General features: G+C 44.2%; 1 protein-coding gene across 1 annotated transcript in view; it reads left to right on the top strand.

The window, feature by feature from the left end:
• The window catches only part of LOC126253249 (follistatin-related protein 5-like), a 144,934-nt gene that overhangs the window by 77,400 nt on the left and 49,148 nt on the right, over positions 1–18,386 (top strand). Inside the window, exon 8 of the mRNA XM_049954487.1 lies at positions 13,557–13,678. Within this exon, the coding sequence (XP_049810444.1) occupies positions 13,557–13,678 (122 nt within the window). The remainder of the gene's footprint in view (positions 1–13,556; positions 13,679–18,386) is intronic.

Genomic DNA, 18,386 nt, shown 5'->3' with positions numbered 1-18,386 from the left:
AAATGAGTCAATTTATAGGGCATGCATAGATGACTGCTGTTAACATTAATCACATTTTTAGTACTACTCATGCAACTACACTTAAAATATATAGGGTTTCCCTCCTAAAAGTCATCAGGCTAATTTTCTCTTGTGTTGCGCCATGTATTTGCAATCTCGTTGTTGCAATGTGCAGCTGAAATCAACCCAAACACATATAGCGCATCAATTCTTTCTTTCGGTCCGTGCGGTTCTAGGCGCTTCAGTCTGGGACCGCGTGACCGCTACGGTCGCAGGTTCGAATCCTGCCTCGGGCATGGATGTGTGTGATGTCCTTAGGTTAGTTAGGTTTTTAGTAGTTCTAAGTTCTAGGGGACTGATGACCTCAGAAGTTAAGTCCCATAGTGCTCAAAGCCATTTGAGCCAATTCTTTCATGCGACACCCAGTGTAGATGGAAAGCGTCGGTTTTTAAAAACGGAATTTTACGTGCTTATTCGGTAGAGCGATTCTAATTTGGTCTAGTGCGATTTACGTTTTATCGATTTGTATCAAAAGGGACAGTAAAACACGGATAATAATCAGTACTGAAGCAGCGACAACTTCACCCCGGGCCACGCAGACTGTTACCGCCACTCAGTAGCGCCTCTCAGTCGCTGCTGGTGTACTGATTGTGCTCCGTGTTTTACGTCCCCGTCTTCACAAATCGATGAAATGTATATCACACTAGACTAAATTGGAACCGCTTTATCGAATAATCAAGTAAAATTCCGCTTTAAAAATCATTTTGTTTACAACGGGAAACAAACCGACGCTTTCCGTCGACAGTGTGCTCCGCATGAAAGACTTGATGAGCTGTATCTGTTGGTCTTCCTCCAGCTACACACTTCAAAAACGACGTTCCAAATATCTGCGGAAACACCACGCTAAATGGGCATGACAACTCTTGGGAGAGGCACTCGATATATACTACACTGAGGTGACACAAGTCATGGGACGGCGGAATGCACATATACTGATGGCGTTAGAATCGCGTACACAAGGTATGAAAGGGCGGTGCATTGGCGAAGTACTCATGTGATCCATGTGAAAAGGTTTCCTACGTGATTATGTCATGGGACATTCAGTTTCGGAAATCGTTTGGGAATTCAGTATTTCGAAATCCACAGCGTCAAGATTGTACCGAGATTTCCAAACCACGGACGACACAGTGGCCTCCGACTTTCGTTTAACGACCGAGACCAGCAGGGCGTGCGTAGACTTGTCAGGGGTAACAGACAAACTACACTGCGTGAAATAACTGCAGAAATAAATGTACGACTTACGACGAAGTTATCCATCATAACAGTGCGTCGAAATTAAAGGCCATGGCAGCAGACGACCGACTCAAGTGCCTTTACCAACAGCACGACATTATTTTCAGTGCCTCTCCTGGTTGTTTGGTTGGTTGTTTTGGGGAAGGAGACCAGACGGCGTGGTCATCGGTCTCATCGGATTAAGGAAGGATGGGGAAGGAAGTCGGGCGTGCCCTTTCAGAGGAACCACCCCGGAATTTGCCTGGAGTGATTTAGGGAAATCACGGAAAACCTAAATGAGGATCGCCGGACGCGGGATTGAACCGTCGTCCTCCCGAATTCGAGTCCAGTGTCGAACCACTGCGCCACCTCGCTCGGTGCCTCTCCTGGCCTGGTACCGATATCGTATGGACCCTGGACGACTGAAAAAACCGTGACTTGATCAGATGAGTCTCGATTTCAGTTGGTAAGAGCTAACGGTAGATCTGAGTGTGGCGCAGACCATACGAAGCCATGAACCCAAGTTGTGAATAAGGGCACTATGCTAGCTGGTGCAGGCTCCATAATGGTGTGGGCTGTGGTTACGTGGAACTGACTTGGTCCTCTGTCCAACTGAACCTATCACTGACTGTAAATGCTGATGTTCGGCTACTCGGAGACCATTTGCATCCATTCATGGACTTCATGGTCACAAACAGCGATGTCATGACACCGAACCACAACTGTTCGCGATTGGTTTGAAGAACATTTCTGAAATATTTGAGCGAATGACTTGCCAGCCAGGTCGACCAAGATGAACCCCATCGACCAGTTATGAGGCGTAATAGAGAGGTCAGTTCATGCACAACATCCTGCAGCGGTAACACTTTCGCAGTTATGGACAGCTATAGACGCAGCATTGCTCATTATTGATGCAGGGTACTTGAAACAACTCAACGGCTTATTGAGTCCATACCACAACGAGTTGCTGCAGTACGCCGGCCAAAATGAGATCCGACGTGATATTAGGAGGCACCCCATGACTCTCGTCGTCTCAGTATATGTATATGCTCAAAATGGTTGCTTTGTTCACTAACGCACACACAAACTCGTTTTACCATGTCAGAGGCCACTTTGCGATGGTATTGGCACTGTTGTAGTTAAACGTTTGAGTTATGTTAATCTTTAGTTGCGCCAGTGAGACTTCTGTTTTTATAGTTCCCTTATTTATGGTAGCACCACAGGAAGAAGTCTGAAGATCTTAAACGAGAGAACGTGAGGGCCATAATCCTTTACAGATGGTTCTATCACAGAAAAACTAGTTTAAGAAATTATTTGTTTCACTAGCTGTGTTAGAAGTGGCATGTCTTATTATCATCAAGAATATCATAAGCCCTCCTGTGGCAGTAAACAAATTGTGAAATGATGTTTTGGTACACAATATTTCACTGTAGGTTCAAAGTAAACAGGTTCCATCACCATGTGACTCGATACAGTGCAGCAGTATCAAAATCTGAGACAGTGCGAGGTGCTTTAATGAAACATGTGTTGATTTTCGGTTAACTGAACTATTGTGTTCAACAAGGAAAACTCTTTGTTGTCGGAAAACAGCATGTCCTGTCAAGCATTGAATTGCCTGTACGTCATGTGTCACATGCCCATTTTTTTATCTTGTCTTCTTCGTAATACCTTTAATGGCATGTTGCTGTCCATAATCTGTCTACAAACAAATTTATTATCAAACATCCTGGCAGATTAAAACTGTGTGTCGGACCGAGACTCGAACTCGAGACCTTTGCCTTTCGCAGGCAAGTGCTCTACCAACTGAGCTACCCAAGCACGACTCACTGCCCGTCCTCACAGTCTTAGTTCTGCCAGTACCTCGTCTCCTATTATTCAAATTTATTATTTAAATTTATTATTTAAATGTAAATTTGTTATTTAAATTTATTATCATGTGCACGTCTTTTCTGTCGCACTGTAGTTGTAGTGACGACATTATTTCTCCATATACAGGGAGCGGACAAAAATAGATTACCATGACTAATGCGATATAGGAAACCCGTTGGCATGCAAACCAGCTTCCAGTCATTTCGAAATGAAAAAAAAAACAGGTCCTGTATGTTTCTCGAGACAACTTATACCTTACTTCCTGAAAAATAGATGTAGTTCAGACAACGACGATGGAAGTGCATAGCGATCACGCACTCTTTGCTCCAAAGTACACCACAGACACTCAATATATTGAGCTCTGGTGACTGCGGTGACCAGAGGAGATGCGACAATGCATCGTCGTTCTCATAAAACCGATTCTGGACGATGCGATCTTCCACAGTAACCATGGGGCCCATATAATACCACGATATGGCTGCCCAATCATCACCGAACCACCCCCATGTTTCACTCTTGGTACGTAATCTTGGTCAAAAGCTGGAAACAGTTTGAAAAGAGACTTATCCGACCAAATGACTTTCTTTCGCTGCTCCATAGTCCAGGGTCTATGAATTTGGCGCCACTTTTTCTTGTTACTAGGATCTTCATCACTGATGAGCGGTTTTGCTATTACAGCTCTTCCTACAATCCCTGCTTACTGAGTTTCCTTCTTGTTCTTTGATGCTGACAAGTTTCTCGAGTGCAACGTTCATTTCTACGTCGACTTTTGCAGCTGCCGTCCTCTTATTTTTCGTCATAATCCTTCTCAATGACCATCCGCGACGATCACTAAACACCCAGTGCCGTCCGCATTGTGACTTAGCAGATGTTGTTTCTCCATTTCGCTACTTTTGATGTAAATCTTAGATACGGTGCCTCTTGAATCACCAAACACTTCGGTTCCCTTGGTTACGGAAGAACGCACCACACGAGTACCAATTATTTGCCATGTTCAACTTCATTTATCTTCCAGTAATGCGCTCCCAACTACAGAGACCAGTGTTGTCACAGCAACTGACACCTGCAACATATTGAGGACTTTGTAAGGGTGTAGTTCGTGGTCAGATGTGACAGCGAAACCTGCAGGCTTGCCTTGCACCTGCATTTAAGTTCAAGTACGTATTTCTCGGTGTGTTTCCATATTTTTGTCCACTGCCTGAACGTAGTATATACGGATCATGAAGCGACAGCAGTGAAAAAATGTATTTGTATTGTCCATAAAGCAAAACCATGTCTATTCACTCTCTCGAGCTTGATTGCTAAACTGGGAACCAGTAGCGCTGAGAGTCGCTGATCGATGTGTTCCATTGAAGTCGCAGACTAGATGCGTTGAAGTGTCCAGTATTGATCCAAGCGCTGCTGTGTGGACAGGGTGGTAGCAAATCCACTCATGGTACCGCGCTTGCTACATCATCAAAAATTTCAAAATATCTGGAGTATCTATCAAGATATGGGTCTGAGCACTATGGGACTTAATATCTGAGGTCATCAGTCCCCCAGTACTCAAACCCAACTAACCTAAGGACATCACACACATCGATGCCCGAGGCAGGATTCGAACCTGCGACCATAGCGGTCGAGCGGTTCCAGACTGAAGCGCCTAGAACGGCCATCCACATCGGCCGGCGAGCCGAAAACAGAATTTTGCGTATGGGACATGTTGGATTAAAGCTGTTCAGTATTACTATACATAGAGGAAAAACACAACTCTGCTCGCCTCTATACAAGACTGACTGACAAGTGTTACGTAGAATACTGCAACGCTAGCAAGTGGCGACTAACTGACGCCTATACCCAGCAGAACTCTTAGGGCCGGGTACCAGCACACTTTAAGCAGTGTTGTTAGCGCAAACTAAGATGACACTCGGTGAGGTGGTTTGCGGGAGCGAGCGTAAAGGCATTTCCCATTTACGGTCACTCACACCAGCCACTGCACCGAGTGCCATCTTAGTTTGCGCAAATAATACTTCCACATGCAACGCTTGTAATCTCTTACCGTCGACGTATATCGTGCTAGTTATCTGTATTGCATAACTGACCGTCTGACTGGCTCTGAGCACTATGGGACTTAACATCTATGGTCATCAGTCCCCTAGAACTTAGAACTACTTAAACCTAACTAACCTAAGGACAGCAAACAACACCCAGTCATCACGAGTGACCGTCTGAGTTCTAATCTTTGACTGAAGTTCATTTTTGTACAACACTAGACGAATTCTTCCGCAACTATTTCAGTATATTGTGTAAGCTTTAATGCAGTCCTGTATTCATACAAATACACTATAATAAAGGTGTCAAATCCCATCCTTAGAAATAATGTTCATCGGTCTTTCCTCCTGTTGTCTCAGTTTGTATAGACACAGTATCTCTAATTCACTCTTAAAATAATACAATCTTTAAACAATAGCATGTCACCAGTTGCTACTTTTTGTGATCTTTCCAAGATTTTTGATTCTGTAGATCATGATACCCTTTAGAAAAAAAGGTTTATAAAATTGATGGCTTTACACATCATAGTTAACAAATAGAATGCACGTAGTTCTGCTGAGTAATTCAGACTAGCTATGTCGGAAAGGTAGAAAATTGTAGTGACGGGGAAAATCACAAAGGGATTTCCATAAGGTCCACTTCTGGATTGGTTCGTATTCCTTATATATGTGAATGACCTTCCACTTAACATCCAACAAGCAAAATTTGTACTTTCTGCAGATGATACTGGTGCTGTAATAAATCCCACTAGAGGGGAAGCAACAGAATAGTTGGTAGATGATATTTTCCAAAAATAACCAGAATAACGTACACGTTTGCATTTAGAATTCTCCTGCTGTCATACGAAATCACACCCCACACGATAACTCCAGTGTTTCTCTGAAAATGGCCTCTCCCTAAATTTTGTAGAAAGACACAACAATTCGTTGTGTAAAACAAAATAATGAAGAATGCATGGAAACGTGCATGCCTTGTCGGATGTCAGTTCGTGGATTGGAGGTCCATGCCTGTTGCACTGGTCAGTTACTGCTAATTGTTGTTGACACTGGAGTTATTGTTCGATGATGTCCCATATACACGTGGTCGATTGGACACAGATTTAGTGATCGATCAGGTCAAGGGACATGCCGGCACTCTGTAGAGCATGTTGTGTTGCAATAACGGTATGTGGGCGAACGTAATCCTGTTGGAAAACACCGCCTGGAATCCTGTTCGTGAATGGCAGCACAACAGGTCGAACCACCAGAATAACGTACACGTTTGCATTTAGAATTCTCCTGCTGTCATACGAAATCGCACCCCACACGATAACTCCAGCTGTAAGTACAGTGTGTCTAGCATGCAGACAGGTTGGTTGTAGGCCTTCAACAGGCCTCATAATAACCAACATACGGCATCACTTGCACCACGTCAGAACCAGTTTCCATGAGAAAACGCAACAGACTTCCTTCCTGCCCTCCAATGAGCTCTTGCTTGCCATCACTGAAGCGGTATTTTGTGGAATGCACGCTAAAGAGCGTCTGGGTCGGAGCTGTCCTTGAAGTAACCGATTTGTAACAGTTAGTTGTGTCCCAGTGGTGGCAACTGCTGTCCGTATTGCTGCTGCAGATGCCGTACGATGCGCCACAACCTTAAGTCGAACACGATGGTCTTCCCTCCCGATGTCCAGAGCCCGGTCTTCTTGCGACAGTACATTCTCGTGACCACCGCTGACAGCAGTCATGCACAGTGGATACATTCCTGCAAAGTCTTTCTCCATTATCGCAGATGGAACATCCATCTACTCGTAGCCCTATTACATGACCTCGTTGAAGCTCAGTAAATTGCTGATAACGGCGTCTTTGTAGCCTTAAAGGTATCTTGGCTAACATCAATTCAAAGGTAACCGACGCTCACGACCGTTACAGCGTGTACTTAAAGCACACATGCATTGCATCCTCATAGTGGCCCTACAAGCGCCAGTCTTATGCGACTGCGCGAAATTTGAATAGATATCGTCTTTCGGATGTAGAAACACACATACGAACATTCGTTTTTATGTCGCAAAATTCGTCCTTGGTGCTGCGATTTATCCCGTTAGTGTATATTCACTAATGAAATTAGTCATAAATAATCCATCACAATTTGAGTAAAAAAGACCTTTAGCAGCAATCAGAAAAGCCGCAGTTTTAAATTTCACGTTCAAGAGATCGTTCACGCAGGAGAATCGTACAAACATACCGTCGTTTGACCATCGAACAGACTCCCGTGTGAACGACAAAGTAGTCCGCTGAGGAGTTGAAATCAAGTAAGTCATCATTACTGGATGGAATCCCAGTCTACTTTTTCAAAGCGTATTCTAGAGAATTGGACCCTCATTTAGCTTGCATTTATCGCGAATCTCTCTTCCAACGCAAAGCCCCAAGCGACTGGAAGAAAAGCTCATGCGACTTCTGTGTATAAGAAGGGCAAACGAGCGGACACACAAAATTACAGACCAATATCCCGGGTTGCTGCAGAATCCTTGAACATATTATCGGTTCGAATACAATAAATATTCTTGAGACCGAGGAGCTTAGGTCCACGAATCAGCATGGTTTTAGAAAACATCGCTCGTGTGAAACTCTATTTGACCTTTTCTCACATAATATACTGTTTACTATGGGTGAAGGGCAACAGGTAGATTCCATGTTTCTAGATTTCCGTACAGCTTTTAATACGGTGCCCCATTGCAGGCTGTTAACGAAGGTACGAGAATATGGAATAAGTCCACAAATATGTCAGTGGGTCGAATACTTCTTAAACTATAGAATTGAGTGTTCACCCAGAGACAAAGGTATCGTCAGCAACGTATCAAGGAAGTGTTATAGAACTGCTATTATTCTCTATACACATACACTACGTGATCAGAAGTATCCGGACACCTGGCTGAAAATGACTCACAAACTCGTGGCGCCCTTAATCGGTAATACTGGGATTCGATATGGTGTTGGCCTACACTTAGCCTTGATGACAGTTTCCACTCTCGCAGGCATCCGTTCAATCAGGTGCTGGAATGTTTCTTGAGGAATAGTAGCCCATTCTTCACGGAGTGCTGCACTAAGCACAAGTATCGACGTAGGTCGGTGAGGCCCGGCACGAAGTCAGCGTTCCAAAACATCCCAAAGGTGTTCTGTAAGATTTAGCTCAGATCTCTGTGCAGGCCAGTCCATTACAGGAACGTTATTGTCGTGTAACCACTCCGCCACAGGATGTGCATTATGAACAGCTGCTTGATCGTGTAGAAAGATGCAATCACCATCCCCGAATTGCTCTTCAACAGTGGAAAGGAATAAGGTGCTTAAAACATCAAATGTAGGCCTTTGTTGTGATAGTGCCACGCGAAACAACAAGGGGTGCAAGCCCCCTCCATGAAAAACATGACCACACAGTAAAACATCCACGCCCTGCCATCGGATCGCCACATTGTGTACCGTGATTCGTCACTCCACACAACGTTTTTCCACTGTTCAATCATCCAATGTTTACGCTCCTTACACCAAGCGAGGCGTCGTTTGGCAGTTGCGGCGTGATGTGTGGCTTATGAGCAGCCACTCGACCATGAAATCTAAGTTTTCTCACCTCCCGCCTAACTGTCATAGTACTTGATGTGGATCCTGATGCAGTTTGGAATTCCTGAGTGATGGTCTGGATAGACGTCTGCCTATTACGCATTACTACACTCTTCCACTGTCGGCGGTCTCTGTTAGTGAACAGACGAGGTCGGCCTGTATCTCTTAACGTTTCCCCTTCACTATCAAATTTGGAACAGTGGACTTGAGGATGTTTAGGAGTGTGGAAACCTCGCGTACACACGTATGACACTAGTGACACTCAATCACCTGACCACGTTCGAAGTCCGTAAGTTCCGCGGAGCGCCCCATTCTGCTATCTCACGATGTCTAATGACTACTGCGGTCGCTGATATGGAGTACCTGGCAGTAGGTGGCAGCACGGTGCACCTAATATGAAAATCGTATGTTTTTGGGGGGGGGGGGGGGTGCAGAAACTTTTGATCACATAGTGTAAATGATTTGGCGGACATGGTGGGCAACAATCTGCGGTTGGTTGCTGATGGTGCTGTGGTGTACGATAAGGTGTTGAAGTTGAGCGACTGTAAATGGATACAAGGAGACTTCGACAAAGTTTCTGATTGGTGTTATGAATGGCAGCTGGCTCTAAATGTAGAAAAATGTAAGTTAATGCTGATGAATAGGAAAAACAAAACCGTAATGTTCAGATACAGAATTAGTATTGTGCTGCTTGACACAATCACGGTGTTTAAAATCGATAAGAAATAGAACGAGCATGTGAGGATTGTGGCAGGAAAGGCGAATGGTAGACTTCGGTTTATTGAGAGAATTCTAGGAAAGTGTGGTTCATCTGCAAAGGAGACCGCATATAGGACGCTAGTATGACCTATTCTTGAGTACTGCTCGAGTGTTTGGGATCAGTACCAAGATGGATTGAAGGAAGACATCGGAGCAATTCATAGGTGGGCTGCTAGATTTGTTACTGCAGGTTCGAACAACACGCATATGATGCGGGGATGCTTCGGGAACTCAAATGAGAATCCCTGGAGGGGAGGCGATGTTGTTTTCGAGGAAAACTATTGATTAAATTTAGAGAACCTGCATTTGAGGCTGACTGCAGAAGGAGTCTCTTGCTTCCAACATACATTGCGCGTTGTTGTTGTTGTTGTTGTTGTTGTCCTCAGTCCTGAGACCGGTTTGATGCAGCTCTCCATGCTACTCTATCCTGTGCAAGCTTCTTCATCTCCCAGTACCTACTGCAACCTACATCCTTCGGAATCTGCTTAGTGTATTCATGTCTTGATCTCCCTCTACGGTTTTTACCCTCCACGCTGCCCTCCAATACTAAATTGGTGATCCTTTGATGCCTCAGAACATGGCCTACCAACCGATCCCTTCTTCTAGTCAAGTTGTGCCACATACTTTTCTTCTCCCCAATCCTATTCAATACCTCCTCATTAGTTGTATGATCTACCCATCTAATCTTCAGCATTCTTCTGTAGCACCACATTTCGAAAGCTTCTATTCTCTTCTTGTCCAAACTATTTATCGTCCATATTTCGCTTCCATACATAGCTACACTCCATAGAAATACTTTCATAAGGACAACTAAATACGACACGAGGAATTGGGGCTTATAGAGAAACACATAGTCGTCTTTCCCACATGCTGTTTGCGAGTGGATCAAAAAGGAACTGACTAGTAGTGTTAGGGGGTACCCTCCGCCAAGCGCAGTATATAAAAAAAAGGTCTTTTGATCATTTCCCCAATAATCAAGTTTTAAATCTAATTCATAACACTTTTCGTAGACAACTCCTTCTATTTCACTGATGAATTTTTACTTAAAAACTGGTAGCCAATAAAAAAATGTAGTTGCATGGGTAGGACGAAAAATAATAAAGTGCTCATTAATGTTAACACTAATCATGTATGCATATTCTGTAAACCGACTCGACCTCATCATTTCGATAAAAGAATCGTTCGAATGATCCATGGAACACGTAACTAACCAACTAAGAGAGAAACCATCACGTGCCACAATTACCTTTTGAGGAACAGGAATGATGACCGTATCGGCTCTTTGATTGTCGGAAGTTGACGATCATCTTGCCAAAGTAGTTTAGGTGGCATGAAATGTGTCTACTGTTCTTCACCCAGGCGTCGACGAAAATTTAACAGAAAGAGCGGTATGATGTGCTGGGTATATACTCGACTGGTCACTGTTTTGTCAACACAGTACATGGACATAATCGGCTACGCCCATCCACACACTCCTAGTCGATATAGTTCGCCTTTGCCTGATAGATTCCAGTAATTGCCGTTCTCTCTGCAAACGCGGCACTCGCTAACGATCGGCACTGGCGCTAAAGCAGAAACTGCTCTCATGAGTAAACACAACTCTGTGCCATTGATCCCTCAAGTTGCCGGTTACTCTGCACTGCTATAAGCGGGCTGCAAGGTGATGTGGGGAGGAATCCAGGTGAGTGGATCCCTCGCTCGTAGGCCAGCTTCTAGCAACGCTTCCTGATGGTACCAGCTAACACCCTGAAACCAGTGTTGTCCATAATTGTTGTTGCGGTCGCCGTACCATGAACCCTCATTGTTCGTCTTACGTGGATCTTTCACTCAATATAGTGTTATTGTCCGAAGCAGATCGACTAGGCTGTTTACCTTTCTCGGACCGCCAGCATCGACGGTGGTACGATGCAGACTTCCTGCTAAAAATGGCTCTGAGTACCATGGGACTTAACTTCTGAAGTCATCAGTCCCCTAGAACTCAGAACTACTTAAACCTAACCAACCTAAGGACATCACAGACATCCATGCCCGAGGCAGGGTTCGAACCTGCGATCCTAGCAGTCGCGCGGTTCCAGACTGTGGCACCTAGAACCGCTCGGCCACACTTCGTGCTAATACGCTAAGTTATTGTTTTGAGGAACTCTCCAACGTCTGCGTGACACAAGATAGGCCCACGATGAAATTCATTTTACTCCACGAAATGATATGCTCCAGCCGTCATGATGTGATTGATTTGTTATGTTGAGCAAGTGAACATTACACAGTTTTAACACGTGAGACAAAGTAGATAGGTTGTGAACCTTATCATGCTATGATCTCCCTATTCTGTTAGCAGCGCTGCTATTATTCGTTTGTTGCCCCGTGTCAGTATCCCATGAGATACACTGTCGGAAAAAAATAGAGTAACTTTTTAGATGTTTCCAACTCATTCAAGATTTATTGCTGCAACAGTGGATATGGAGTACATGAAATGGTTACATTTACACATGAGTAGCACGAGCGATTCTGAGGTACCAAGTAACGACCCATGCTGCAACACTCATATTAGTACGTGGTGTACCCTCCACAGGCGGCAATGGAGGTGTTGACTCTGGCATCCAGACGATCGTACAGATTGCGAATACTGTTTTGCCAATCCTGCTCGTCCTGTTCACGTAGGTCCGTAAGAGTTGTTGCTTGACGAGTCGCACGAGCCACTTCTCCTCCCATCATATACCACAGGCGCCCGATTGGAGACACGTCCGAAGATCGTGACGGACAGGGAAGTTGCTGCACATCTTGCGATGCACATTGAGTTACACGGGCAGTGTTTCGCGAGCATTATCCTTTTGGAACAACACATTAGCTTTCTGTTGCAAGAACGGCTAAAGAACGAGTCAAGCAACATTTTATAATTACCGAGCGCTGGTTCGCGTCACCTCCACAAACATCAAAGATGAACGACAGTTGTAGCTTATTGCGTGCTAGATCATAAGGCCTGGGCTGGGCCGGTTTATCTTAGGCGAATGTATTCTACGAGACAACGCTCATTAGGTCTACGTCGAATGCGCAAACGACCATCACATTCGTGCGGGCTGAATCTGCTTTCCTCGCTGAACACCATGGCGCGCCATTCCGTCTTCCAAGCGATCGTCTGATGTCAACATTCAATCCATGCATGTCGATGCTCTGGTGTGAGTGGAATACGGGCTAGAGGTGTGCGTACCTGTGGTCCCGCAGCTAATAATCGCTTCACAATTCTTCGTATTTACAGGTCTGCACTCACAAGCCCTCTTATCTGTGCTGTGGTAGCTGTACGATCTGCACTGCTGCCGTTACAATACGACGATCCTGGTGAGTGACTGTGCTGCGTGGGTGTCCAGAAACTCGTCTACGGGTGGGAAAATGTTCACGTGACCATGATAGCAGCATCTTTGCAGAACTCCAACTTGTGTGGAAATTCTACGAAAGGACTATCCGGCCACTTGGGAGGCCACAGTTTGACCCCTTTCACACTCGCTCCGTTTGGCTGTGGGAAGCATGAGTGCATCTCCAGGACATGGATGCCTGCTTCCTTGACACGCTTGCACCACACTGGCCTCGTAACTGCGAACATTCCCTATTAAAGGGTACACGCAGCTGGTGCCTCGCTAGGTAAATCACTACGCTATCTGTTTGGCGGACGACGTTGCAATTGTTGTCAGTACATCTACTATCCCCCAGGTGGCATATGAAATCATCTAATTAAAGTCGACGTCGTCTTTCCAGGTGCATTTCTTATCCCGCAGTTTATAGTGTTTATTTGCAGTGTGTCTAGAGACGTTCAGTTTTTTTTTTTTAATTTTGTTCTAGTGTATTTATTCCTAATTCAGCTGACCACACAACGCTCGCCTGCTGTCACTTTGTAGCTACTTATTTAAATGTCACATTCTATTTTCCTACTTCTGTAAGCTTCTAATCTCGCTCAGATTCCTTTGGCTGTAGTGCAGCCTCTTTGAGCTGTAGTGTATTACGCATCACCTGATCGTCTAAGGAGCTCTCAGTGCTGTGTTGCAGCCGCACCCAACGAGGAGAGGCGCTTCTTCTCATTCCACGACTGGGGCGTGTCTGTGTACGAGCCGACGGCGTGCCGCCTCTACCACCAGATACAGGCCACCGACATCATCCCAGGAACGCAGGTACTGCCGCCTCTCAGCACCAACGCCATACGCTTTAGAGAGCACCCTACAGCTTGCCCACCAATTCAGATATCATTCCAGCAAATCTTATCTTGGGAACCATTAGAGATAGAGCACCTCGGATTGTTGTAAAACGTTTAGCAGTTTTCAAAGTTTTTTTTTTTTCTGTTACGCCAGAATTTCCGTGTGTGCCCCTACTCGTCCCTCACACAGTAGCAACGCGTTATTCCAGTTCTGCCCATGTACAGGTGAGCATTGCAACATCAAGAGTTCTGATGCTTCATTGATGCGTGCGCGAAGAGCAGCCTACAAAAAAGAAGTGTAATGGCGTGACATCGGAAGAACGTAGTGTACCATACAGGGTGTTACAAAAAGGTACGCCCAAACTTTCAGGAAACATTCCTCACACACAAATAAAGAAAATATGTTATGAGGACATGTGTCCGGAAACGCTTAATTTCCATGTTAGAACTCATTTTAGTTTCGTCAGTATGTACTGCACTTCCTCGATTCACCGCCATGATTTCATACGGGATACTCTACCTGTGCTGCTAGAACATGTGCCTTTACAAGTACGACACAACATGTGGTTCATGCACGATGGAGCTCCTGCACATTTCAGTCGAAGTGTTCGTACGCTTCTCAACAACAGATTCGGTGACCGATGGATTGGTAGAGGCGGACCAATTCCATGGCCTCCACGCTCTCCTGACCTCAACCCTCTTGACTTTCATTTATGGGGGCATTTGAAAGATCTTTTCTACGCAACCCCGGTACCAAATGTAGAGACTCTTCGTGCTCGTATTGTGGACGGCTGTGATACAATACGCCATTCTCCAGGGCTGCATCAGCGCATCAGGTATTCCATGCGACGGAGGGTGGATCCATGTATCCTCGCTAACGGAGGACATTTTGAACATTTCCTGTAACAACGTGTTTGAAGTCCCGCTGGTACGTTCTGTTGCTGTGTGTTTCCATTCCATGATTAATGTGATTTGAAGAGAAGTAATAAAATGAGCTCTAACATGGAAAGTAAGCGTTTCCGGACACATGTCCACATAACATATTTTCTTTCTTTGTGTGTGAGGAATGTTTCCTGAAAGTTTGGCCGTACCTTTTTGTTACACCCTGTATATGGGACCATCAGCACCCACCCACTTCTCAGGAAATGTGTCATTGGATCGTCCAGATCATCCAGCACGTTCTAACTCCAGTGTGGGGGTGCACCTTCGTGCTGAAAGATGATAGACGGCTGCAGCTCCTCCATCCGTGGTAGCATCAACTGTTCAAGTACATCCAGAAAAATTTTTCCATTATGCTTTTATCTGGGAAGAAAAATAGGCCCATCACGCTATCTTGTACTAGACCACACCAAACATTAAGCTGTCAAAGATTTGCCCATGTGCGTAGTGTGGGCTATCGGAGCCCCAGATCCTAATTTGGCGATTCACTTGTCCGGAAATATAGAACACTGTTTCGTCTGAACACGAGCACTTTTTCAGGTACTCATTGTCAGCATCAATGGAGGCCAGTACGGTACACACGAGTACATAATGCAGAGGACGATCGGTTGGCAGGTGTACTTGGACCATTTGCACCTTGTTCGCAAAAAGGCGTAACTGTCTCTGTAACACTTCACAGACGGCTGATCTTGCTTCCTGCAATTCGCGCTTTGCACGGTGAACTGACTTCTGTGAGCTGCGTTGAAATGCAGGTTGCACTCTGTCACCATGTGCTTGAAACACGGGGGGACCCTCCACTTCTAGGAAAATCTCAGACACTGCCTATGTCATCACGGTTTGTGAACCACCACATTATGCTTGTTTTTGGCGATGGTGCGCTCCCACACTGGCGTCGATAATTCTGCAGTACCCTTTTCACAGATTTGGATTCTGCATGCCAGATGACACATTGCAACTTATGCTGGTCTGTCGCCATTTTTATGCACTCCAAGTCAGGTCTGCAGCGCATTACAAAGGAAAAATACACTTTGAGATGTTATTATTTTTTGAAATGGCATCGGGACTTTATGCACATTGCATGAGAAAAGCAGACACTTGATTGGAAAGAGCCTAAAATCAGTTTGATCAACAGACATGTCCTTAATGAAATTGAATGTGAGTGGGCATTTCAGGGATCAATTTGCTTCTCAGTGAACTGAGGATAATCGGGTCGTGTCAAAGGGGAGTGATAATTGCAGAACATGTAGCAGAGAACTTCTTGTCTTGAAATTTTTCTCTTGTTTCAATATCTTTCTAATACCCACAACGAAGTACTAGGATAGTAAAAGGTGTAAGACAATGACGTAGTCATTTGCCCAGAGTGTTCAGTCTTTATGTAGTAGAAAGAGTGACTCAAATAAAAGAAAACTTTAGGGATGGGATTAAAACTCAGAATCAAACGATGTCAGCATTCACTAATGACGTAGGTAGCCTCGGTGAAAGTGAGTAAGAATCATGTGATCTGTTGAATGAAACGAACAGTCTAACGCGAACAGAATGTGGATTAAGAGAAAACCGAAAAAATACGAAAGTAATGAGGAGTAGCAGAAATGAAGTTAGCGACAAAATTAACATAAAATATTTGGACCAAACAGTACACGAACTGAAGCAATTCTGCTACGTACGAAGCTATTAGCACATGAAGACAAAGCATGGAGGATATAAGAAACAAAAAAAGAGGGCATAACTCTTTGAAAGAAGTCTTCAGCTATAAAATACAGAATTTAGGGAGGAAGTGACTCATGGACCGTGGGAAAACTGGAAAAGAAGAGAATGAAACAGTTTGAGATGTGGTGCTGCTGAAGGCTACTGAAAATTATGTGTACTGAAAGGATAAAAAATGAGGAGATTCTCCACAGAATTGCTGAGCAAAGGAATATTTGCTAAGCATCGACAGAAAGAAGGGTCAAGATGGCAGAAAGTGGTTTAAGACAACAGGGGATAATTTTTATACTACTAGAGGGAATTGCAGAGGATAAAACTGTAGGAGAAGGCAGAGACTGAAACATATGACTTGTAGAGGGTAAATATGCATGGTACGGAAGAATATATCCAACAAATAATTGAGAATGTTGGGTGCAAGTGCTACAATGAGATGATGAGTCTGGCAGTTATGCTGTAGTTTTATTCATACAAATGATTTCGACTTTAGCACAGTTCATTAACCACTTGAAAAAGTGCATGGCCTTCGAAAATGATACATTTTGCTATGTGACTGTGCTGTTCGTGGTTAATACTAAACACAAACTGTAATGACTCGGAAATTAAATCGAAACCGATTGTGTAAATAAATCAACAACATAATTACCAGCTCGAGTCTTTATTTTCAGTAAGTAGAAAATAACTAATTTATGCTCAGTGCAGACGTTCATTTCTTAGCAGTATGGTTGTAGTTACCGAAGTTGGTCCAACTGAGGGCGTCAAATATCTCCATAAAAGACAAGATCTCGTCCTTAATGTTGCGTTATCCATCGCGGAAACAAAAATAACAAACAAATGTTCTGTATTCATTCTACTCAAGATTTCTCTTTTGTCCGCACATTTCTACTTTTCGTAAAGATCATATACTGACAAGTGGAGGCCACGACGTTTGAAACGCGGATTTACTGCAAACTTCGTACACTCGTAGTACTCCATGAGGACAACAAAATGTGTAAGCAGTAGCGCGTAATTCTGAAGCGTTACTGAGAAAATCGCAAGATAATTTCGGTCGTCGAATATATATCTGTGCGTGGCCATTTTAACCATGAAGCGACTGCAGCTGAGTGGTGCAGACACGGTAGCTTAGCGTGTTCGGTCAGAGAACCGGTTGGCCTCTGTAATAAAAAAAACTCGGCCAAATACAACCATCAAAGAAAAAAAAGGAAAAAAGCGTGTTGGGTCAGAGCGTTAGCTACCTTTTATAATAAAAGAACTGAGCCAACGGATCATCGAACAAACTGAACGGGTGTCATCAGACGTCCGCCCTTAACAAACTCAGTGAACAATATAGAACAAAATTTTTTTTTAAGTGTTTGGCGTTCAAGCCGCTGGATTACTTTATGCTTTTGGTCGTTTATTAGTCGATAGATACGAATATTATATTATTTGTGACAATAATAATTATTAGCCTGCCAAATAACATAGTATATTTAATAAAAGTTCATCCAATTACACGTATTTTTCCCACTATATCAATTGTAATACAAATAGTAAAGAAATTGACTCTGTTGAAAATAAAAAAACTGACGAACGGAACTCGATCCAGCGGTCCAGCGGCTTGAACGCCAACCACGTAACAAAAAAAGAAAAAATGTTCGATATTGTTCGCTGAATTTGTTCAGGGCGGTCGTCCGTGACACCGGTTCAGTTTGTTCGTTCATCCGTTCGCTCAGTGTTTTTTATTAGGAAGGGAAGCTAACGCTCTGACCGAACATGCTTTTTAATTTTTTCTTTCGCTTCTGTTCGTTGCATCTGTTCGGGGCGGACGTCGTAAGACACCCGTTTAAGTTCGTTGTTGATCGATTAGCTCAGTTTTTTTTTAATTGCAGAGGGCAGCAAACCCTCTGAGCGAACACGCTGAGCCACCGTGCCGGCATCTGAGCTACCATGCCGGCCGGCACCACTCAGCTACAGCCGCTTTATGGTTAAAGTAGCCACGAGCAGAAATATATTTGACGACCGAAATTATCTTGCGATTTTCTCAGTAACGCTTGAGAAGTATACAT

This window comes from Schistocerca nitens, chromosome 1 (assembly GCF_023898315.1).
Source record: "Schistocerca nitens isolate TAMUIC-IGC-003100 chromosome 1, iqSchNite1.1, whole genome shotgun sequence".
Lineage (NCBI taxonomy): Eukaryota > Metazoa > Arthropoda > Insecta > Orthoptera > Acrididae > Schistocerca > Schistocerca nitens.
This window is presented reverse-complemented; position numbering and strand designations above follow the sequence as displayed.